Genomic DNA, 25180 nt, shown 5'->3' on the forward strand with positions numbered 1-25180 from the left:
ACAACAACAACAACAACAAAACCCAAATGTAGATAAGTTCATTTTCTCCACAAACCTCTTTTCCAGGCCAAATTCCCTAAATCTTTTAACACTTCCTAATATAAAATGGTTTCAAATCATTACATCATTCTGGTTACCCTCCCAAGGACAAGCTTTAGTTTCTCTTTTAAGGTGTGGTCTTGAGCGTGTTCAAGTGCTTCTGTAAAATTTGCAGAAGTAAGATACTTTTATCACACCTGGTTAAGATGATGGTCTCTTTCTGCTCCTCCTTCCCCTCTGTCATACTTCCCCTCATGTCAAGCCACACTGGAGTGGCCATACGCATTTCTGGATAGAACTAAAGGGAAGTTGTGTTGGTGGTATATTTAGTTTGGATTTTGAAGAATATATATTATGTGGTGCACTGATACTTTCATAGTTAACTGATTGCTAGCTGTCTTAATACAGGAATGACTTCACCACCTACTGTGCTGATTTCACATAGCACTGTGACACTAAGTTGCATGTGTGTTAGAAAGCTAATAAAAGTGTTTTTTGTTTGTTTGTTTTAAGATTTTATTTATTTATTCATGAGAGACACACAGAGAGAGAGGCAGAGACACAGGCAGAGGGGGAAGCAGGCTCCATGCGGAAAGCCTGATGTGGGTGGGACTCGATCCCAGGGCTCCAGGATCACGCCCTGGGCTGAAGGCAGATGCTTAACTGCTGAGCCACCCAGGCGTCCCTAAAAGTGTTTTTTGTGAGTTTTGTGCTATTGAAGAGATTTTTTAGCTTTGTAAAATATGAAATGTGCTATTCATTGAACTGTATATTTACAATGAGGAAATTTTATGGTATATAAATTATACATCAATAAAGCTGTCAAAAATGTGCTGTGATTTCTTATTTTAAATATTCACTTTTGTGCCTAAAGTAAAATAGGAACATACAGCCAGGTATTGACAAAAAGTTATGCCAAACATCATACTTAAGGGTGAAATGTGGAAAGAATCCCCTTTGAGACTGGGAATTGGACAAGATCACTGTTACTATCTTTGCTCAACATTGTATTGGAAGTTCTAGTGAGTGCAGCAAGCCAAAAAGGAAGAAGAAGGAGAAGAAGAAGAAGAAATAAAAGATAAAAGATAAAAGAAGGTAGAAATGAAATTGTCATTATACCAAAAATAAGACTTAGTTTATAAAAATCCAAAACATCAAATACAAAGATATTAGAATTAATAAGTTCAGCGACATTGCTAGATATAAGAATCAATATGTAAAAATAAGTTGCCCTTTTAAGTAATAGCTATAATTAAAAGTTAAAAAGGTATGATTTATAATCCTATAAAAATATAAAGTACTGAGCAACAAATGTAACAAAGGAGGTGCAAGGGGAAGTTGAATCCAAAATTTACATAAAAGTGCAAAAGGTCAAGAATAGCCAAAACATTCTTAAAGAACAAGGTGGGGAGACCTGTCCTATTAAATGTCAAGATTTATTATAAAACCATAGGAATTAAGGCCATGGCATGGGGTAAACTGAATAGAATTCAAGAATAAACCCACCTGTATATAGAACTGACATTTAGATCAGTGAAGAAAGTGTACTTTTCAAAAATAGTGCTGGCACAATTTGTTTTCCATATGGAAAAATAGTAAATTGGGCCCCTACCTCATACCATACATAAAAACATCAACTCCAGATGGAGTCAAAACAAATATGAGAGGCAAAAATATAAAACTTTTAGAAGAAAATGCAAAATAATTTTTTAAAAAGATTTTATTTATTCATGAGAGACACACAGAGAGAGAGAGAGGCAGAGACATAAGCAGAGGGAGAAGCAGGCTCCATGCAGGGAGCCCCATTTGGGACTCAATTTGGGATGAGCCAAAGTCAGATGCTCAACCGCTGAGCCACCCAGGTGTCCCTGTAAAAAAATGTCTTTTTTTTAATATGCATATTTTTATTGGAGTTCGATTTGCCAACATATAGTATAACACCCAGTGCTCATCCCATCAAGTGCCCCTCTCAGTGCCCGTCACCCAGTCACCCCATTCCCCTGCCCACCTCCCCTTCCAGTACCCCTTGTTCATTTACCAGAGTTAGGAGTCTCTCATCTTAATGATTTCTGGGTATTAAAGGATTTCTAAAAGTAGACACAAAATGTATAAATTACAAAAGAAACTGATAAATCAGAGTACATTAAAATTAGGAACTTCTATTTATCAAGAAACACTATTGAGAAGATGATAAGACAAGCCATAAATGTAACCGATCAAGGATTAATATCAGATTATAAAGGGAACTCAAATCTATAAACATAGAAAAATGAAACAATATAAATATAGGCCAAAAACTAAAATGGTCACTTCTCAAAAGACAAAATTCAAAGGGTCAATAGTTGAGTTAAAAGATGCCCAACCTGGGGTGCCTGGGTGGCTCAGTGAGTTGTATCTGCCTTCAGCTCAGGTCATGATCCCAGGGTCCTGAGATCAAGTCTTGCATGGGGCTCCCTGCTCAGCCAGGAGCCTGCTTCTCTTTTTGCCTACCCCTCCCCCTACTTGCGTGCTTGCGCTCTCTCTCACTATCAAATAAATGAATAAAATCTTTAAAAAAAGATGTTCAACCTCATTAGTAATCAGGGAATGAAAATTAAAGTCACAACAAAGTAATATTTTATTATCACTGGAATCATAAAAATAAAAAAGTCTAATAAAAAATATCAAGTGTTGGTAAGCATCTAGAGAAAGTTGACATTACGCAGTAAAGTTGAATGTGTGCAAATCCCAGGACCCAGGAATTTCACTCCAGGATATATATACTCTAGAGTAACTGTAGCATATATACATTATTTTATCAACATTGTTCTATCATCATCCAACACAATATTGAGTGAAAGAAGCAAATCACAAGGACCTATATACATACAACCAACTAGGTCTCATTTCTTAAAAAGCTCAAAAACAGGAAAAATCAAACAATATGGTATGTTGTTTAGGGACGCACTCAGTTAGTAAACCTATGAAGAAAAACAAGGCAATAATTACCTCAAATTTCAAGATAGTAGTCACATCTGATGGTGGAGGGAGAGAGGAATATGGGAATTGTAATAAAAGAGGGACACACAGAGGGTTTTAAGATGCTGGAAATAAATATTCTATTTTTTAAACCTGGGTAGTGTGTACATAAATATTCATTCCTTAAAATTATTCTTTAAAGTACATATATATGTTTTATGCATGCTTTTGTGTGTGACATATTTCACCATTTTAGAAAAGGAAAAAAAGATCAGTGCCCAGAACTGAACACGCAACTCTAGTTAATCCATATTAGAAAACTATCACCTGTCAGAGTATTCTGCCTCTGGGTTTTTTTTTTTTTTAAGATTTATTTATTTTTTTGTGGGGTAGGGGCAGAGGGAGAGGGAGAGGGAGAGAGAATCCTCCAGCAGACTCCCCGATGAGCTCAGAGCCTGGCGTGGGCTCAATCCCAGGACCCTGAGATCGCGACCTGAGCCGAAATCGAGTCGGATGCTTAAGCGACTGAGCCACCCAGGCGTCCCTCTGTCTTTGTTGTTTTGAACCAAATTTAGCTCCTAAATTTTCTCTTATTTATTTAGCCATTTTTTTCACTTGTCCTGCCAGCCAGTCTAGCTCTCTGGAGAGCCAGATCATCCTCCAGGGGAACACATATGGTGACGTTTCTGAGCTAGCTGGTCTGAGGTCCAAATCCAGTGTGCAGATGTGGCAGCTTTTCTTAAAGCTTAACAGGCTTGCTTCCTGCTCTGCTTCTCCTGAGGTCATCTGTTTGTAGCCCCAGCCTTTAGTGACAAGCTTTAGCAATTGTCTTATCAGGAAAGAAATGCCTCATACTAGGTCATGTTGATAAGATGATGAGAGAGAATATTCTCACTCAAGAAGATTGCTATTTCCTGAAGGGATAAATCCCCACTAGGGAAAACCCCTGTGGTTCTCATAAGTAGGGCTGGTCTACTGAAGCCGATAACATAGTTCCGTCCAGAGGAGGAAGGCAGAATGCACTTATTTCATTCCTTGAAGCTTTCTGGGTAATTGTGCATCTTTCCTATCTTAAAGACTCACATACTCTGAGCTAGACAGAGGTGCTAACCTTGAAGAACCTCTCTAGAATCCAGGTTGCTGAATCTTCCTGCTGCCTAGAGAGACTCTAAACCACCTCCAGACCATGGGCAACTGGGTAGTTAACCACTGGTTCTCAGTTTTGTTTCTGGTAAGTAATGTTTCACTATTTTTTTTTTTGTTTCATTATCTATCTTTTCTAAAATTTTATTTATTTATTCATGAAAGACACACAGAGAGAGGCAGAGACAAAGGCAGAAGGAGAAGCAGGCTCCATGCAGGGAGTCCGATGCGGGACTCGATCCCAGGACCCTGGGATCACAACACGAGCGGAAGGCAGATGCTCACCCACTGAGCCACCTACATGCCCATGTTTCACTATCTATTAATCACTCTTAATAGAGTAAGGAGAGATTATTTTTGTTAATATTTCTAAAGTTATTCGAAAAGGAAATATTCTATGCCAGTATTGGGCCCATTAAGGCCAGTTTTATCAGTTAAAAAGCCCAGCTCTAAGATTACACATGTATGTTTTCTAAAATCTGTGTATGATATATGTCACCATTTTAGAAAAGGGAAAAACTCCAACTCGAGAAATTGGTTGGTAAAGAGACAAATGATATAAACCACAAGTATTTGGAATTTCAATGTTTTCATTTTCTGTCTTTTTTCTCTTCCATCTCACTTCTAACCACTGCCATGCACATTCATTTCTCTTCATCCTTTCTGTACTACCACTGTACTTCTCTCATCTTCATTGAGATTTCATAAAGTCATTGAATGTTTGAGATAGAACTAAACTTGGAGATCATGGCCCAGTGCTGTCCATTATAGAAATGTGATGTGAGCTACATATGTAAATATAAATTTTTCTAGTACCTACATTAGATTATATTAATGTCTAGTAATATATTTGGTTTAACCCAATATATGAACAATGTTATCCTTTTAACAGATAATCAATATCAAACATATTAATGAGGGCGCCGGGGTGGCTCAATCAGTTAAGCGTCTGCCTTTGGCTCAGGTCCTGATCCCAGGGTGCTAGGATCAAGCCCTGCATTGGGCTTTCTCCTCAGCGGGGAGTCTGCTTCTCCCTCTCCCTCTGCCCGCCACTTCACCTACTTGTGCTCTCTCTCTCCCTCTCTCTCTCTCTGTCAAATAAATAAATAAATACATCTAAGAAATATTAACATGTTGGGGATGGGCAGTGCTCTTTTTCTAAAACTAATGTGCCTTATATGTTCAGGTATGCACTTTGCAGTAATTCACTGTGTATTTGGGTGTGATATGGTTTACTTTTCTACCATATTTGTAATTTTATGTATTCCATACCCTTTGTGGGAATTCATGTATTATAGCAAAATACAAGGGAAATGGGACTATTTGCAGTGTCATATGGGAAATCTTTTAATAAGTATATGTAAATAAAATAAAAAATGTGTCCCCATATTCTCTCCCAAAGCAATAGCAAAACATATTTTGTTAGATATTTAATTTTTAATGTTTTCTATAATTTACAAACATATAGCTTCCCATAATTATTATTTTCTTAACCATGATACTACAATTTTCCTAATAAGTTTTATCTTAAAATACTGAATGTCCTGACCTTTTATAAAGGTATTTATTTATTTATTTTTAAAAGATTTTATTCACTTATTAATGAGAGACACACACACACACAGAGGCAGAGACACAGGCAGAGGGAGAAGCAGGCTCCATGCAGGGAGCCCTATGTGGGACTCCACCCCGGGGACTCCAGGATCATGTGCTGAGCGAAGGCAGATGCTTAACCGCTGAGCCACCCAGGCATTCCTTTATAGAGGTTTTTAATTTGTTTTAAATGATTTTAAATTATGCTTCACATAGATTTTCCAATAAACTTTACAGTCAAAAAATATTTTTAAAAAAGGAAATAATAATGAGATCGTTTAATGTATTTTTTTACTAAGTTTTTGAAACCCTCTATGTATTTTATGCTTACAGCATATCTAAATTAGGACTAGCCACATTTCAAGTGATCACATGTGGGTAGTGGCTATGGCATTGCATAGTGCAGATACAAACCAGTTCCTTTATTTTTTACAAGGGAAAATAAGACCCATATGTTACACAGTGAATTGATTGCAGAGCCATCACTCAAATCCAGCTTCCCAGTGTTCTTTACCATACCATATATGCACAATCCCCTTCTACACACACACACACACACACACACACACACACCTATCCCCACTCTCGTTCATCCGTTTCTGAGCCATCCCTGAACTTGGAACACCCTGTGTTCTTTCTCACTTTCCTAGATCTTCATGTCATCACACCTTCTGGGGTTATCTCTTTTCTTCAATTGTTTCCTTTGGGTCCCCAAGGACTGCCCAGGTATTCAAGGGAGAAAAGTGTAAAGGGCAATCATATTCCCCTGGAGGGTTGTTTGTTTTGCATTTAACAAAAGGCCAAGTACTTATTTTGGTATGTTACCCTATGCTTTATATTTTCAATGCTCAATGTTGTGTATTTAATTCCTTTTGCACTAGTTTAGGAGACAGGGAACCTGAGGATTAGTTTCACTTCGCCTGTTGAGTGATCTTGATCAAATTATTTATGTTCTCTACACTTCACATCACCTATGCATATGTGTGTTGGGGGGAGGAGGTAAATTAAATAACTAGACTAGATACAAGTATAAGCCTGTGTCTAGTTATAAAATCCTCTGCATTTTGTACCCTTCTCTTGGTTTTTCTCATAGAGCTCATCACCCAATATGGCGACTCACATTTAACTCTGTAGCTTTGAATTTCCACCCCCTACCAATCTTGCTGGCAGGCTCAGACTTCTTACTATCTCTGACATATACTCCTATGCACGCTTTATTTTTTAAAATATTTTATTTATTCATGAGAAACAGAGAGAGAGAGAGAGACAGAGACAGAGACAGAGAGACAGAGAGGCAGAGACACAGGCAGAGGGAGAAGCAGGCTCCACGCAGGGAGCCCGACGTGGGACTCGATCCCGGGTCTCCAGGATCACGCCCTGGGCTGAAGGCGGCGCTAAACTGCTGAGCCACCCAGGCTGCCCCCTATGCACTCTTTTAAAAAGATTTTATTTATTTATTTGAGAGAGGGTGAGTGAGAGAGAGCATGAGCAGGGGGAGGGACAAAGGAAGAAGGAGGCGCACACTCCTGATGCGGGGCTCCATCCCAGCATCCCGGGATCACGACACGAGCCAAAGGCAAATGCTTAACTGATTGAGCCACGTAGGCGCCCCACACTATTTTTTTAAAGGATGTATTTATTTATTTATTTGAGAGAGAAAGCATGTGTGCTGGAGAGTGCGCAGGGGGTCAGGGCAGAGGGAGAGGGAGAGAGAAACTCTAGCAGACTCCCCGCTGAGCGGGAAGCCCTCTCGGGGCTTGATCTTACCAGATCTTACCACTTACCACTTACCATGACCTGAGCCAAAACCAAAAGTTGGGCACTTAACCGCCACCCGGGCTCCCCCTATGCGCTATTTTTTAAAAGCAAAGAGAGATTATTCCAAAAAACATTCCGACTCCTCCTTTTGCCCGGGCTTCCACTTCACTTTCCACCCGTGATGGAAGGAAATGAGAGTGAGGGTGGGAAATGCAATTCCTTACTCCCAGATGTCACTGTATTCACCTTGCCTACAGTTGGGGATGGTCTGCCATGGGGGCAAAGAACTCTCGGAGCCTGAACTATTTCTGCTTTCTCTAAAAAAAAACTCAGTCTTCTGAACTCTTGAGGTGTCTGTGGCTTTCACCTCTCCTCTTCTATTAGGATCAAAGGATCTCTGAAAGACACTCAACTCTGGAAATAGTGTCTGAGCAAAGAATGCAGGAAGAAATTGGTTAGTAAAGCCAGCCTGGTAATGACACAAGTCTATAATTAGAATTTATTGAGCTCCCAGTATGCACCGACCATGGTTAATCACTCCACATGCATCATTTCACATAAGCCCACAGCATTGCTATGAGTTAGATATCGTTATTAACCTCACTGTATAGAAGAAACTAAGGCTCAGAGAAATTAAATCACATGTCTGTCTGAGATTACAGAACTAGAAAGCAGTGAAGCTAGAATTTGAGCCCAAGGAGTTTGACTCCAGTATCACTTTAAATCATTATGCTATGCTACTGGAGGTGTGTGAGTGGTCCAGATCTAGGGAATCTGAATGGGCCCTGTCCTAGGCTAAAGGACCCTCTACTTGTGGGGTTAAGATGGTTCTGATCCACCCTGGGGCCAACAATATATATTAGGGGCATCCTAGTGACCTACAGTCCTGCTCAGTTACACACTAGCACCTCGTGGCACCTGGGTGGTTCAGTCTGCCATTGGCTCAGGTCATGATCTCAGGGTTCTGGGATCCAGCCCGAGTTGGGGCTCCCTGCTCTTCAAGGAGTCTGCTTCTCCCTCTCCCTCTGCCTGCTGCTCCCCCTGCTTGTGCTCACAGACACTCTCTCTCTAATAAACAAATAGACTCTTAAAACAACAACAAACTGGAGCCTCAAAGCTTGAGCTAGAGCCACATTAGTTGGTCTCCAAGGCAATGGGGCAGTAGGTTCCAAATTCCCCCTTTGCCAATGCAGAGACAGAGCTTGGGATAGACAAAAGCAGACTTAAGAGCTCAACTGAGTCCAGAGCAATGATAGGTTAATTTGAAAGGAGACTCACAATCTAAAAACAAGAAAATGTGTGTCAGGGCGTAATTAAAGAGGCAGGCCCATCTGGAACGGTTTAGTCCTTTTCAGATGGGTATTGTTACAGATGTTAAATTTATTCCTTGTTTCTTTAGAAATCCATTTATTCACTTATTGCTATCTTTTAGCCACAATAGTTCAAATGCTCCCAGACCAGAGTTGGCAAATCTTTTCTGTAAAGGGCTAGGTAGTACATATTTTAGGCTTTGGAGGCCATATAGTTTCTGTCACAGCTACTCAATGCTTCCATTGAATTATGAAGACATCCATAAACAATATAAAAATAAGAAGGTATGGTTAAGTTCCAATACCACTGTATTTATGGATGCTGAAATTAGGATTTTATGTAATTTTCATATCATGAAATATTATTCTTCTTTTGATTTTTCCAACCATTTAAACATGTGAAAACAAAAAAAATGAAAACCATTCCTAATTTGTAGGCTGTATAAAGCAAGTGGTGAGCTGGATTTGGCCCACAGGCCTTGATTTGCTGACCCTGATTGCTAGGGTCTAATGCATTTCTTAAGTGTTAACTCTTTCTGAAAATAAGTTAGATGCTAGATGGATTGTATTCATTTAAAATGAAAACAGATAGAAACAAAATAGCCAAAATGGTGACATTATTTCCTATCCCTTACCTATTCATTTCCATACCCAAATTCTTCTTGATTCTTTGCTTGTTTTTTTTTTCCTCTAGGCTACTTGGTTGGGGCTGAATGTTTTCCTGTTTGTACATGCCTTCCTGTCATATGAGAAAGCTGATAAGTACTACTATACCAGAGAAATCCTGGGGGTGAGTATCACAGTTGTGGTGATATGGAGAACCTCTGTTGTTTTTGTTTTTGTTTGTTATTTGCGACCTGGGCTCCTTTGAGACCCAATGCCCTGATTTCCTCTAGGGCTGGGGTTCCCAGAAAAAGAAAATACAGGATGCCCAGTTAAATTTTTTTAAAGACTTTATTTGAGAGAGTGAGTGAGTGAGTGAAAGAGAGAGAGCATGAGTGGGGAGGGGGGTGCAGAGAGGAACAGAGGGAGAGAGAGAAGTAGACTCCCCACAGAGTAGGGAGCCTGACGTGGGGCTCAATCCCGGGACTCCAGGATCATGACCTGAGCTGAAGGCAGACTGAGCCACCCAGGCACCCGTTCCCCGCCCCAGTTAAATTTTATTTCCAGAAAAATAAATCATTTTTGGTATATTTTCAATATTGCATGGGACATAGATATGCTAAAAAATTATTTGATTTTTAAAATCTGAAGTTCAAATTTATCTGGACATCCAGTATTTTTGTTCACTGAATCTGACAGCCCTATCTAGGGTGTACTCCCCAGACCCAATAATAAAAACACACAATAAAGAAAATTATTTAGCAGTCATTTTCTTTTCTTTTCTTTTTTTTTAAAAAAGATTTTATTTGCCAGAGAGAGAATGAGCAGGGGGAGTGGGAGAGGGAGAAGCAGGCTCCCCATGCTGAGCAGGGAGCCCTATGTGGAGCTTGATCCCAGGACCATGGGTCCATGTTCTGAGCTGAAGGCAGACACCCAACTGACTGAGCCATCCAGGCACCCCTAAGCAGTCATTTTTCAAATGACCCAAGTACTCCTATAGAGTGTGAGGGGAAAGCTAACTTTGCAGTTAACTTTGCAGTTAAGCTAACAGTGCCCCTGCCCCTACTTTAACCAAAGCAGCCTTTACCTGTCTTATGGACTCTTGCTTATGATTTCCGGAAAGAGTTTGGTTTAAAACAAGTAAACAAACAACTTGAAAACCACTGCTGTAGACTGCTCTCACAGAATAATACCTCTCTATCAAACAAGAGGGAGATTTAGGGGGTCTGTGGGGTGAGTGGCACTGCAGAACTCAAGGGCTGAAGAAAAGCAGGGGTCAGGTGAAGATAACAGGATGGAAAAGGCTGTGGAAGAGATAGATGAAGAACAGAAGAGGGAGGGTGGGGGGAGGTGGATAGGGGACATTGGTGATGACCAGGAAGAAGCATGGAGGTGAAAATGATCATCTCACAGGCTCATCAATCTGGACACTATCCAACTAGAAAAGCAAAACTGACTGCTAACTCTAGTGAGTTTTTCAGTAACGGGTAAGGGATTTGGTTAAATCACTTTCACCTTGACTAGATCATTGGATTTCCACAAAGACCCATCCAGTGTACATGGTTAAAGACAGCTTGTCCTTTTAAAAAAATCCTTTTCTCTCTAAAATCAAAAGATCCATGTTGAGATCACAACTAATTTGAATGTTCTGTTCATGGCTTATTTCACCCTGCTGTTTTCCATTTTAAATGTTGGTCCTTGAGCCCTCTTTGGAAACTATAACTCCAAAGGAAGTGTTAATTTATTTTTAAAAAGCTTTTTAATAAAAGAATGATGCAATAAATGTGACTAGTTATTAAGAGCTTAATTTATTTATGACCAAAAAAAGTCAGCAGCAGAAAAATGAATCATGCTGATATCCTGTGGACATCTTGTTCATTTCATTTTTTTAAAAAAAATCCTCTCTATTAAAAAAATTAATTATAAATAATGCTTTCAGTGACATCAAATGATACAGAAGTGTATAACTAAAATGTGAAAATTGCCCTCCCATCCCATTCCCCAAAGATAACCACTGTTAATAATTTTGGCAGGGGGGCACCTGGGTGGCTCAGTGGTTGAGCATCTGCCTTTGGCTCAGATTGTGATCCCAGGGTCCTGGGATTGAGTCCCACATCAGGATCCCCACAGGGAGCCTGCTTGTCCCTCTGCCTATGTCTCTGCCTCTCTCTGTGTGTCTCTCATGAATAAATAAATAAATAAATAAATAAATAAATAAATAAATAAATCTTTAAAAAATAATTCTGGGGTGTGTGTCTCTTTAGATGCTCTGGCATGGGATCCCTGGGTGGCGCAGCGGTTTGGCGCCTGCCTTTGGCCCAGGGCGCGATCCTGGAGACCCAGGATCGAATCCCACATCGGGCTCCCAGTGCATGGAGCCTGCTTCTCCCTCTGCCTATGTCTCCGCCTCTCTCTCTCTCTCTCTCTCTCTCTCTCTCTCTCTCTCTGTGACTATCATAAATAAATAAAAAATTTAAAAAAAAAAATAGATGCTCTGGCATAAGCTCACAAATGTATCAGACATACAGGTTTTGTTTTGAGGTAGGTACTATTTTTATTCACTTTTATATTTCCTGTATACAGTAAAATTTGCTTTTTTTTGGTGTATCATTCTATGAGTTTGGATAGACACATACAGTAGCAAAGAGTTTTTTGTTTTAATTGAAAAAGGGATCACATCATAGATATTGGCTGGAAGTTGCTTCTTATTATATTTCAGATATCTTTCCATGTGAGTATGTAACTAGTGATATGCTGGAACTAGCTCATGCCAGCTTGCAATAGCCAATTATGTGCATCTCTTCCCACCCCTATATTTAATGGTGTTCAATGACATCCAATTGGTATCTTGAAATCTGCCACGGTGGGAGTATTTACATCATGTAAATTGACAAATGCTGGAAATCAAGACTTCCCCTCTTCCCTGAAAGCTGGATGTTAAACATTTACCACTCCTACTCCACTGCATATATAGCTTTCATCCTTTTAAGCACCTAACAGTCCATGGCATTGATGGGCCATAATTTGTTTAATCATTCTGTAGTTATTTCTTAAATTTGTGCTTCCTCTAGGAAAATACAGAGAGTTATTTGATTCACCATGAAGCAGAGCAAATAAATAATAGAAGAAGCAATTTAAATTCATAGCGAGACATTAATGACAGCAGCAGTTGAATTTGAACATCAGGTAGGGTTGATATTGAAAAGTGCACATAAATTGGGATATTCCAATGTGCTGCAATGGGGAAAAAAGATGTCCTCTAAAAAGAATTTATCCCCATAGAGATAGCCCCTACAGAATATGGAACTGTGAAATTGTAGTCCTATCTCTTCCATTCACTTGCCGATTTTAGCTTTAAGAAACCTCTGTGTCTCAAGTCAGCAAGCTGTGCACACCAGTGTGGAAATGCAGGATTTTTGAGATGAGCAGAGAAAATTTACTCAGAAATGGAACAGAATGTCTCTTTCAAAAACAGTTGGAGTGTGACTCAGCAGAGGGAGAAAATACAGGTCATATGGAAGAGCCAGAAATGGAAAACAGTAGGGCAGCTTCTGTTCGCTGCACTGCTTAACACTGTGAGCCATTAGGGATGTTAGGCAGATCTCGACTTGGCTTGATGTCACATTGCCCTGGGTTTAGGTGTCATATGGAAAAATAATTTTCGTGCTGGAGAGATTTTTAGAAACAGGGAGGAAAAGAAGAAGAAAAGGAGAGTTGGGGGGGGGGGGATTGTGAACTCTAACCCATGTTCTTCCTTTCTTCGAGTTGCTGATTGGCACACAGGTAAGTCTGGCCAATCAGCTAAAGTGAGACACAAATTGTCTGGCTGCTGCCACCACTTCTGCTGCTGATGTGAGATTGTTGCCCTCTGTAACTTGCAGTCCCAAGTACATGGAGCTGACTCAGAGACCAGTTGCACAGTCAAGTAGAGAAGCTGGATTTGACTACCATGGGATTGAGCATTGTTCTGTCCAGCCTATACCTAATCAAGCCTGTTTTGGCACTAGATACTTCTTTGAAGCATTCATTCCTTGTGTCCTTTTCTGGCAGCTTCTACTGCTGGATCAGATTGATCTTGATGTATGCTGTCTGGCCACCTAAGGAAATCAGTTTGAAATTCTGTTCTCAGAAGTTCTCCTTTCTCAGATCTTTACCTAAGTTTAAAATGTTTGCTCTGAGGGGTTCATTAGTCTTGCCTAAGCTGTATTCATTTATTAAAGAAATTTTAAAAATATTTTATTTATTTGTTTATTCACGAGAGACATGGAGAGACAGGCAGAGACATAGGCAGACAGAGAAGCAGAGCCCCTGTGGGGAGCCTGATGCTGGACTCGATCCCAGTATCCTAGGATCATGCCCTGAGCCAAAGACAGATGCTCAACCACTGAGCCACCCAGGTGTCCCTATTAAAGACATCTCAAATATAAATGGTTAAATTTTTTATTGTTCATTTGGATGATTATGACATGCCTATAATTGCAACATTAGAAAATATAGAAGAGGGAATAGTCACCATCTGTAATTATACCTCTAAATATCTAAGCTTTATTTAAAATGCAAATAAGAACATATACAATCTTCAAGGTTGTTTTACAAATGACAAACAATAAAATAATAAGTGGGTGTATTTTTTAAAGATTTTATTTATTTGAGAGGGACACAGCAAGAGAGAGAACATGAGCGGGGGGAGGGGCAGAAGGAGAGGGAGAAATTGACTCCTCAATGAGCAGGGAGCCCGACTCGGGGCTTGATCCCAAGATCCTGGGATCATGACCTGAGCCGAAGGCAGATGCTTAACCAACTGAGCCATTCAGGCGCCCCAACAATTGAGTGTATTAAGCAAAGATACTTGTTGCAAAGTATCCATCGATGGGATGTATTTGTTAACGTGAAATTATTAAATCCTGTTCTTTTTCATATTGTTAGATGTATAGTCAAATATTTCCAAGCCACTTGTCATGAGAATTTCTCAATTTGCTATTAAGTTCAGCAAATCTTTTGTCATTTTGCAAAGCAGAGAGCATGGACCAAGTGTGCTGGCTACTGAAAAAAGGGTGAGGAAGATGCCGCCCTGCCCATCTCCAGGTCTCAGACAAGTGGACTGGGCTGTGCTCACCTACTAGATGATGAGATGAAGCAGCCTGATAGTCTCTTCTCTCATCTCTTCTAGTCCACGTTGGCCTGGGCCCGAGCCTCTGCTCGCTGCCTGAATTTTAACAGCATGCTGATACTGCTTCCTGTGTGTCGAAATCTACTGTCCTTCCTGAGGGGTACCTGCTCTGTGAGTCCCAACTACTCCTAGGTCAACTTCCACATTAAAGACAAGAGACCCTGAACTCCTCCACAGTAGGACAACCCGATACTTTCAAACCCTTAGGAATGGAATTCAGGGGTCTCCTTTGGTAGCCAAGGGGGTAGGCAAGCGTGGGTGGGTATTGGTATGCTTTGTTTAAGACATGTTACTGAATTTTATAATCTGCCCAGAGACACCTGACCTTGATCACTTTCCATCTGTAGTTTTGCAGGCGCACCCTGAGAAAGCAACTGGATCACAACCTCACCTTCCACAAACTGGTAGCATATATGATCTGCCTACACACAGGTGACTGAGGCAAACCACAAAACTGCAAGCTTGTGGGCATTCAGAGTGTAGTTTCATTCATCTCTGCATTTAGACATTCAAACAGTATGTATTGAACACCTGGCACTATTTGTCAGGCACTATTGTAGGCCTATTTTCGTAGAACTTACATTTGATTATTTGGGGGAACAGAATGAGAATAGGAAAGATCTTGGTTCTCACTGTAATCACGATTTATTGGTCACCTTCGGTGGACTCAGAATTCTGCTAGGCATTATACGTAGAATTCTCCTTTGCTACTGGGGGCAAGCTGCAATGATGCTTCTGAGACACCTTTCAATCCTCTTCATCTTTCCATTTAGCTATTCACATCATTGCACACCTGTTTAACTTTGAACGGTACAGCAGAAGCCGACAGGCCACAGATGGATCCCTTGCTTCCATTCTCTCCACCCTGTCTCATCAAGGGAAAGAGGAAGATTCTTGGCTAAATCCTATGCAGTCCCCAAACATGGTGAGTTGACTCAATGGCGAAGCATCTGGGATCTGGCCATGAGTAGGAAGGGCATGATATGATTGGCACACATTGTGTCAGGCTGAAATTTCTCATTTCATAGACAGTGGAGTATGTGACATTTACCAGCATCGCTGGTCTCACTGGAGTGATCATCACGATAGCTTTGGTTCTCATGGTGACTTCAGCTATGGAGTTTATCCGGAGGAGTTATTTTGAGGTCTTCTGGTATACACACCATATTTTTATCATCTACTTCATTGGCTTAGGGATTCACGGCATTGGGTAAGGTCCTCAAACACTCATTCTCATGCTGCAGCCCCTGACCTTGCATAATTCTTTGTCCAAACTGTCCTTCTTTGTTTGTTTCAGTGGAATTGTCCGGGGTCAGACCGAAGAGAGCCTGAATGAGAGTCACCCTCACAGGTGTGCAGAATCTTTCAAGCAGTGGGATGATCATGATTCCCATTGCAAGCATCCCCGATTTGAAGGGCTCCCCGCTGAGGTAAGAACCCCACAGACAAGGATAAACTTTTGTTAGGAGTTGTTATTGTTGTTATTATTACTCTTATTATTGTTACTGTGCTGAGTCCTGTGGAGGATATTGCTACAAGTCTCCTACCATCAAGGAACTCCAGTGTCACTGGCTAGGAAATTACCATTAGCAGGAGATCCTGTAGAGGAAGGACTGATGGTTATTGCATGTTGTGAGACCCTCTTCAAAGGTGATAATGATATCTCCCATTATTATAGTGTCTACCATGGGACAGGTTTGCTGTGTAATATGGATTATCTCATTTATACGTAGCAATAATCTAAGAGGTAGGTATTTTTTTTGTCTCCATTGTGAGACAATAGGACTAAAATTCAAAGCGATTAAATTGTCAAGCTGTCACAGTAAGTAACTAGTGGAACTGCAAATCAAGCTCAGGCTTTGCAGATTCCAAAGACTGTGCTCTTGACTACTGTACTACTGTACCAAAGCTTAGCTCTGAAATCCAGTCACTTTTCTTTTCTTTTTTTTTAATTTTTATTTATTTATGATAGTCACACAGAGAAAGAGAGAGAGAGAGAGGCAGAGACACAGGCAGAAGGAGAGGGAGAAGCAGGCTCCATGCACCGGGAGCCCGACGTGGGATTTGATCCCGGGTCTCCAGGATCGCGCCCTGGGCCAAAGGCAGGCGCTAAACCGCTGCGCCACCCAGGGATCCCCAGTCACTTTTCTTGAGGGGAAGAAAAGCATTCTTTTGGGCAGCGGTTTGGCGCCGCTGTCAGCCCAGGGCCTGATCCTGGGGACCTGGGATCGAGTCCCATGTCGGGTTCCCTGCATGGAGCCTGCTTCTCCCTCTGCCTGTGCACTGCCTCTGTGTGTGTGTGTGTGTGTGTGTGTGTGTGTGTGTGTCATGAATAAATAAATAAATAAAATCTTTTTTAAAGAAAGCATTCTTCCCCCCCAGCTTTATTGAAGTACAATTGACAAAATTGTATATATTTGAAGTGTACAATGTGGTGAGTGACACATGCATGCCTTGTGAAATGATCACCATGATGAGATTAATTAACACATCCATCACCTCACATGGTTACCATTTTGCATGTGTGCGTGTGTGGTGAGAATACTTAAGATCTACTCTTTTAGCAAATTTCAGGTATGCTATAGTATTATCATCTGTAGTCACCATGCTTTACATTAGATCTTCAGAGCTTATTCATCTTATGACTGAAGGCACATACATTTTGACCAGCATTTTTCCATCACTCCCCCACCTCCAGTCTTAGGCTCTGGTTACCCACCTTTCTAGTCTGTTTCTCTATGAGTTCAACTTTTTTTTTAAGATTTATTTATTTATTTATGATAGACATAGAGAGAGAGAGAGAGACAGAGACACAGGAGGAGGGAGAAGCAGGCTCCATGCTGGGAGCCCGACGGGGACTCAATCCCGGGACTCCAGGATCGCGCCCTGGGCCAAAGGCAGGCGCCAAACTGCTGAGCCACCCAGGGATCCAGTTCAACTTTTTTTTTTAAAGCATTCTCGAAGTCAGCTTTCTTTGGTGTTATAAGAACATGCTTGGAAATTATTATTAAATAGTGGACAGTCAAGAAACTGGGTTCCAGGGAACTCAAGGTGTGCCTTGGGATGATTATTATGGATATCATGGTTTACCTTTGCATGCTCGTAAAATATGTTAGGTTGGAGGTATAAATGGAAAGGGAAGGTTGACTTGTGGTGTCTCAAAGTGCTCTGAGGGTGATTAGTCTTTAAATCAGTTGCAGAATTAAGAGCTATAGCTTGATCCTCATCTAAAATGAGAACAATATCTTAAAAAATCCCCTAAAGTTGGCATTTCAAATCAGTTGGGAAAAAAATATATCATTAAATAATTTTTTTAGGATAATAGGTTATACACCCAGGAAGAAAAGCTGAGTCTTGATTCCACACTTTACACTAAAATATGAATCTAGATTGCATGGATCAAGGATTTAAGTTTTAAAGAAAGGAAAAAAATCATAAAAGCCTCATAACACCACATGAGAAATTTTTTTCTAATATTGGAGGGGTAACAAAAATATTTCCTTAATAAGATTTAAAAAGACCTTAAAGCCAGAAAAGAAAGTAAAATAAATTTGAATAAATATATATTAAAATTTATTATATATAAATTTTTAGTTTTTATTAACATTTCAGTTAGTTAACATACAGTGTAATATTAGCTTCAGGTGTGCAATTTAGTGATTCAATACTTCCATACAACACTCGGTGCTCATCACAAGTGCACTCCTTAATCCCTATCACCTATGTCACTCATCCCCCTCACCCAGCTCCCCTCTAATAACCATCAGTTTGTTCTCTAGAGTTAAGTCTGTTTCTTGGTTTTTGCCTCTCTCTCTTTTCCCTATGCTCATTTGTTTTGTTTTTTAAATTTTACATATGAATAAAGCATATGGTATTTGTATTTTTCAGACTGACTTATTTCCCTCAGTGTAATGCTCCCTTGCTCCATCCACGTCTTGCAAATGGCAAGATTTCATTCTTTTTTATGGCTGAGTAATATTCCATTATACTACCTCTTCTTTATCCATCCATCAGTCGATGGACATTTGGGCTTTTTCCTTAATTTGGCTACTGTGGATAATGCTGCTATAAACATTGGGATGCATGTATTCCTTTGAATTAGTATTTCTGTATCCTTTGAATAAATACCTAATAGTGTAATTGCTGGATCATAGGGTAGTTCTATGTTTAACTTTTTGAGGACCCTCCATACTGCTTTCCAGAGTGGCTGTACCAGTTTGCATCCCCACCAACAGTGTAAGCGGGCTCCCCTTCCTCTGCATCCATGCCAACACCTGTTATTTCCTGTATTGTTAATTTTAGCCATTTTAACTGGTCTAAGGGGATATCTCATTTTAGGGTTTTTTTTTCCTGACTTGGAATATTCAGGATCTTCTGTATTTAGTAAATTTCCAGATCACTGTAGATCTGTCTCCACCCTCCTTAGTAAAACTCTGTCCATGGCTTGTTTCAGGATCAGTTTCAGTATTGAATCGGACTTTCCCAATGGTTTCTATTTGGCTGTTTATTCTTCTTTTCTCAGATTTCTATAGGATCATGTTATCATCAATGGCCATTGTCAACCCCTTTCTCCAGTCCACTGTCTCTCCCTTCTAGTCCCTCATATAATGTTGCATTGACCCTTGGTGATGGATTTAGTCCAACACTTCACAGCTCTTGCCAATTCACTATGATTTCTGTTTATTCAGCTTCCACTTCCACATTTTCTTCGACTCTCCTTTAGATTCTTCTCAATCTTTTCTCATTCTTATAACAAGTAGAATAATTTTGCTCATTTTCATGAGCAGACACAGGTCTGGAATTCTGGATATTTCATGCACTGGAATAGCTGTTGGCTTCTGTGCTGCGTGGTGAGGATATTCTGAATGCACTCCCATTCCACATGTACTGGCTATACCTGGCAGTCTGAGGCCATAGCTCTTCCTGTAGCTGCCACCATCATCTCCGAATTCTGTTCCTAAACCTCACTAACAGCTCCAGAGAAGTGAGAGATAGGTGCTGCAGACATCACCCTGGGTCCTGGTCCCCACCTTAGGTCATGCAGTTTCCCTTACCATGGCCACACGACACAGCCAGAAGCTGGCGGAAGCTGGCTGCTTCCGACCTCTCCTCATTGTAGTTTTGATTTGCAGTTCCCTGATGAGGAGTGATGTTGAGCATCTTTTCATGTGTCTGTTAGACATCTGTGTGTCTTCTTTAGAAAAATATCTATTCATGTCTACTGCCCATTTTTTGACTGGATTGTTTGGTTTTTGGGTGTTGAGTTTGGTGAGTTATTAATATACTTTGGATACTAACCCTTCATCAGATATGTCATTTGCAAATATCTTTTCCCATTCTGAAGGTTGCCTTTTAATTTTGATGGTTGTTTCCTTTGCTGTGCAGAAGTGTTTTATTTTGATGTAGTCCCATTAGTTTATTTTTACTTTTATTTCCCTTACCTCAGAAGACATATCTAGAGAAATGTTGCTATAGCTGATGTCAGAGAAATTACTGCCTGTGCTCTATTCTAGGATTTGTATGGTTCCTTTTAGGTCTTTAATCCATTTTTTTAGTTTATTTCTGTGGACAGTATAAGAAAGTGGTCTAGGTTCATTCTTTTCCATGTTATTGTCCAGTTTTTCCCAACACCATTTGTTGAAGATACTTTTTCCATTGGATATTCTTTATTCCCTGGTTGAAAATTAATTGATAATACAGTTGTGGGTTTATTTCTGGGTTTTAAAATTCTGTTCCATTGATCTATGTGTCTATTTTTCTGCCAGTACCATACTGTTTTGATTACTAGAGCTTTGTAATACAACTTGAAGTCTGGAATTGTGATACCTCCAATTTTGTTTTTCTTTATCAAGATTGCTTTGGGTATTCATGATTTTCTCTGGTTCCATGTAAATTTTAGGATTGTTTGTTCAAGTTCTGTGAAAAATGCTGTTGGTATTTTGATTAGGACATTAAGTATGTAGATTTCTATGGGGAGTATGCACATTTTAGCAGTATTTGTCTTCCAATCCATGAGCATGGAATGTCTTTCCATTTCTTTGTGTTGTCTTCAATTTCTTTCATCAGTGCTTTATGGTTTTCAGAGTACAGGTCATTCACTTCTTTGGTTAACTTTATTCTTAAGTATTTTATTATTTTTGGTGTAATAGTAAGTGATGTTTCTTTCTTTCTTTTTTTTTTGTTTCTTTCTTTTTTTTAAAGACTTTATTTATTCATGAGAGGCCGAGAGAGAGAGAGAGAGAGAGAGAGAGGCAGAGACACAGGCAGAGGGAGAAGCAGGCTCCATGCAAGGAGCCCGATGTGGGACTCAATCCTGGGACTCCAGAATCACGCCTTGAGCCAAAGGCAGAAGCTTAGCAGCTGAGCCACACAGGCATCCCTGATGTTTCTTTATTATCTTTCTGCTGCTTCATTGAAACATTTTAAAAAGATTAATTAATTAATTAATTAATTTATTTATTTATTCATGAGAGACACACAGAGAGAGAGAAAGAGAGGCAGAGACACAGGCAGAGAAAGAAGTGAGCCCCATGCAGGGAGCCTGATGTGGATGAAAGATCTAAATGTGAGACAAGAATCCATCAAAATCCTAGAGGAGAATACAGGCAGCACCTTTTTTGAACTTGGCCACAGCAACTTCTTGCAAGATACATCTATGAAGGCAAGGGAAACAAAAGCAAAAATGATCTATTGGGACTTAAACAAGATAAAAAGCTTCTGCACAGCAAAAGAGACAGTCAACAAAACTAAAAGGCAACCTACAGAATGGGAGAAGATATTTGCAAATGACCTATCAGATAAAGGGCTATCATCCAAGATCTATAAAGAACTTATTAAATTCAATAGCAAAGAAAAACAATCCAATCATGAAGTGGGCAGAAGACATGAACAGAAATTTCACAGAGGAAGACATAGACATGGCCAACAAGCACATTTGAAAATGTTTTGCATCACTTGCCATCAGGGAAATACAAATCAAAACCATAGTGAGATACCACCTCACACCAGTGAGAATGGGGAAGATTAACAAGGCAGGAAACCACAAATGTTGGAGAGGATGTGGAGAAAGGGGAACCCTCCTGCACTGTTGGTGGGAATGTGAACTGGTGCAGCCACTCTGGAAAACTGTGTGGAGGTTCCGCAAAGAGTTAAAAATAGATCTGCCCTACGACCCAGCAATTGCACTGCTGGGGATTTACCCCAAAGATGCAGATGCAGTGAAACGGCAGGGCACCTGCACCCCGATGTCTATAGCAGCAATGTCCACAATAGCCAAACTGTGGAAGGAGCCTTAGTGTCCATCGAAAGATGAATGGATAAAGAAGATGGGCCCGGGGGGCTCAGGGGGTTAGCGCCACCTTCGGCCCAGGGCCTGATCCTGGAGACCTGGGATCAAGTCCCATGTCAGGCTTCCTGCATGGAGCCTGCTTCTCCCTCTGCCTTTGTCTTTGCCTCTCTCTCTCATTAATAAATAAATAAAATCTTAAAAAAAAGATGTGGTCTATGTATACAATGGAATATTACTCAGTCATTAGAAATGACAAATACCCACCATTTGCTTCAACGTGGATGGAACTGGAGGGTATTATGCTTAGTGAAGTAAGTCAATCGGAGAAGGACAAACATTATATGGTCTCATTCATTTGGGGAATATAAAAAATAGTGAAAGGGAATAAAGGGGAAAGGAGAGAAAATGAGTGGGAAATATCAGAAAGGGAGACAGAACATGAGAGACTCCTAACTCTGGGAAACGAACAAGGGGTAGTGGAAGGGGAGGTGGGCAGGGTGACGGGGTGACTGGGTGATGGGCATTAAGGGGGGCACTTGATGGGATGAGCACTGGGTGATATGCCTATATGTTGGCAAATCAAACTCCAATAAAAAATACCAAAAAAAGATTATTTATTTATTTATTTATTTGAGAGAGAGAGAGAGAGAGAGAGAGAGAGAGGGAGAGAGAGACACAGGTGGAGAGAGAAGCAAACCCCATGCAAGGAGCCCAATGTGGGACTCAGTTCCCGGGTCTCCAGGATCACGCCCTGGGCCGAAGGCGGCGCTAAACAGCTGAGCCACCCAGGCTGCCCTGAAACATTTGTTTTTTAAAAAGCTCTATGGTATACCATTTTTGTCAATTTTTTTACATGATCATTTTTAATGACCTTGATGGCTTTATGCAAAGTGAAATAAGTCAGACCGAAAAAGACAAATACTGTATGATTGCACTATATGTGGAATCTTACTTTAATGAACGTAGCTCATAGAAACAGAAAACAGATTGGTGGTTTCCAGAGGCAGGGGGTGGGAGAGTGGGCAAAATGGGTGAAGGTGGTCAAAAGGTACAAACTTCCAGTTATAAGATAAATAAGTCATAGGTATGTTGTGTATAGCATGGTTACTATAGTTAATAATACTATATTGTATATTTGAAGTTTGCTGAGAGTAGATATTAAAAGTTCTCAGCACAAGAAAAAAATTTTTGCAATGATGTATGGTGACAAATATTAGCTATACTTATTGTGATCATTTTGCAACATATACAAATGTTGAATCATTATGGTGTGCACCTGAAACTAATATAATGATATATGTCAATTATATCTCAATACAGAAAAATAAATAAAAATAAAAATTAAAAAAGACAGTTGGGTATTTGCAAAAAAATCTGTGTAGTTTATCATTTTTGTCATTTTTTCTTAGTAAATGATATGGCCATTCCTATATTGTATACTTTGGGCATGCCTTAATTATATCTTTATGGTCTATTTACTAGAAGTGAAATTTCTGGGTCAAATAGAAGGAATGCTTTCAAGGCTGTTGGGATGTATTGCCAAATTGCTCTCTGGGAAGATGCTACTAATTTGTCCCTCCATTGGCTGCACATATGAGTGTGCCCATCTCTCTGCATCCCAGTTAATGGTGGGCATTATTGTTTAATGTTGTTTTCTAATCTGAGAGGTTAAAATGCTATTTTGGTTTAATATTAGTTTCTCTTATTACTTCTGAGGTCAAAAGTTTTTACCACATTGTTATTGGCCATTCATATGTGTATGTGTGTGTATATATCATTAAATATATATATCATATATCATTAAAAACGTATATATATGTGTTTTTATCTGAAGACATGGGGAATTTTTCCCAAATAAGGAGTAGCATCAAATTGTATAATTCCCACTGTCCAGTTCACCTGCCCCATCTCTGCCCCTTTCCTCCCTGGAGATACCCAAGAAATTGTTTGCCTGAAATGGCATAGAAGACCTCATTCTATACAGCTCCGATGTGTCACACTGAAGCAATTGTGCAAAAAAGGACATGACTTAGCATTGCTAGGAAATACATTTTTAGTAGCTCCTGTGCATATGGAAGCAATCTGTTACCTTTGAGAGGATCTCAGGATAGAAATGCTGCTTTAAAAAATGTAGAAAAGATAAAAAGTGTATTACTATGTTAGGTGTTTTGAGCACCTGAGAAAAGAAGTGATGTATAAAGAAATACCAAGTTTTATAGATTGTTACCAATAGTATCAGCCACTCACACTTTCCCTTCTTTGTTGGTTGTTTTGTTTTTAATCATCTGCTTCTATGTCATGTCTATCTATCTTCTCTGTTGGGTTTTCAGATTGGACAAATTGTCCTGGAAGACTGTCTTGGAGTCTTAAAATTGAAATGTATATATAATTTAAGAATTAAGAATAATATTCTTCTTATTATTATTGTATTATATGTATAATTACCACATATTTTATTTCTGTACTTTTGCTTCCTGGTAAGACTTGTATTGCATTATATGTATAATTACCACATATTTTATTTCTGTACTTTTGCTTCCTGGTAAGACTTGTAAAACTTCAGGAAATGATCTGCTTTATGAGTAACAGATTAGCAAACAAAACCATTGTAATTTATTCCTTTCCATTTCCGTCCTCAAAATTTGGTGAAATTAGTGGCTTAATAATGATACATATCAGAGAACTTGATAAATATTATTATTAGTAGTATTAATATTAGTATTTTAAAAAAGATTTTATTTATTTATTCATGAGACACACACACACACAGAGGCAGAGACACAGGCAGAGGGAGAAGCAAGCTCCATGCAGGGAGCCCAACATAGGACTCGATATGGGGTCTCCAGGATCACACCCTGGGCTGAAGGCAGCGCTAAACCGCTGAGCCCCTCGGGCTGCCCTCGATAAATATTATTGAATGAAGAAACGAACTGCAACACATATGAATCCTCAATAAGAGATTAACATGTAACCTCATTCTTTATTCTTTCTTTGCAGTCTTGGAAGTGGATCCTTGCACCAGGTGTTCTTTATATTCTTGAAAGGATTCTCCGATTTTACCGCTCGCAGCAGAAGGTTGTGATTACCAAGGTAAAGAATATGCTCTTTCTGGGGTGCCTGGCTGGCTCAGTGGGAGGAGCGTGTGACTCTTGATCTTGGGGTCATGAGTTCAAGTCTCAAAAGGGGTGTAGGAATTACTTTTAAAAACTTTATTTTTGGGGGATCCCTGGGTGGCGCAGCGGTTTGGCGCCTGCCTTTGGCCCAGGGCGCGATCCTGGAGACCCGGGATCGAATCCCACGTCAGGCTCCCGGTGCATG

At 39.9% G+C, this 25180-nt stretch overlaps 1 protein-coding gene across 1 annotated transcript in view; it reads left to right on the forward strand.

The window, feature by feature from the left end:
- The first annotated feature begins 4004 nt into the window (after positions 1 to 4004).
- The window catches only part of NOX1 (NADPH oxidase 1), a 28941-nt gene continuing 7765 nt past the window's right edge, over positions 4005 to 25180 (forward strand). The window contains exons 1-8 of the mRNA XM_072817227.1: positions 4005 to 4228; positions 9496 to 9591; positions 14575 to 14685; positions 14922 to 15006; positions 15348 to 15499; positions 15603 to 15784; positions 15872 to 16004; positions 24860 to 24952. Coding sequence (XP_072673328.1) covers positions 4184 to 4228; positions 9496 to 9591; positions 14575 to 14685; positions 14922 to 15006; positions 15348 to 15499; positions 15603 to 15784; positions 15872 to 16004; positions 24860 to 24952 — 897 coding nt within the window. The 5' untranslated portion in view covers positions 4005 to 4183. The remainder of the gene's footprint in view (positions 4229 to 9495; positions 9592 to 14574; positions 14686 to 14921; positions 15007 to 15347; positions 15500 to 15602; positions 15785 to 15871; positions 16005 to 24859; positions 24953 to 25180) is intronic.

The sequence above is a fragment of the Canis lupus genome, chromosome X (genome assembly GCF_048164855.1).
Source record: "Canis lupus baileyi chromosome X, mCanLup2.hap1, whole genome shotgun sequence".
NCBI lineage: Eukaryota > Metazoa > Chordata > Mammalia > Carnivora > Canidae > Canis > Canis lupus.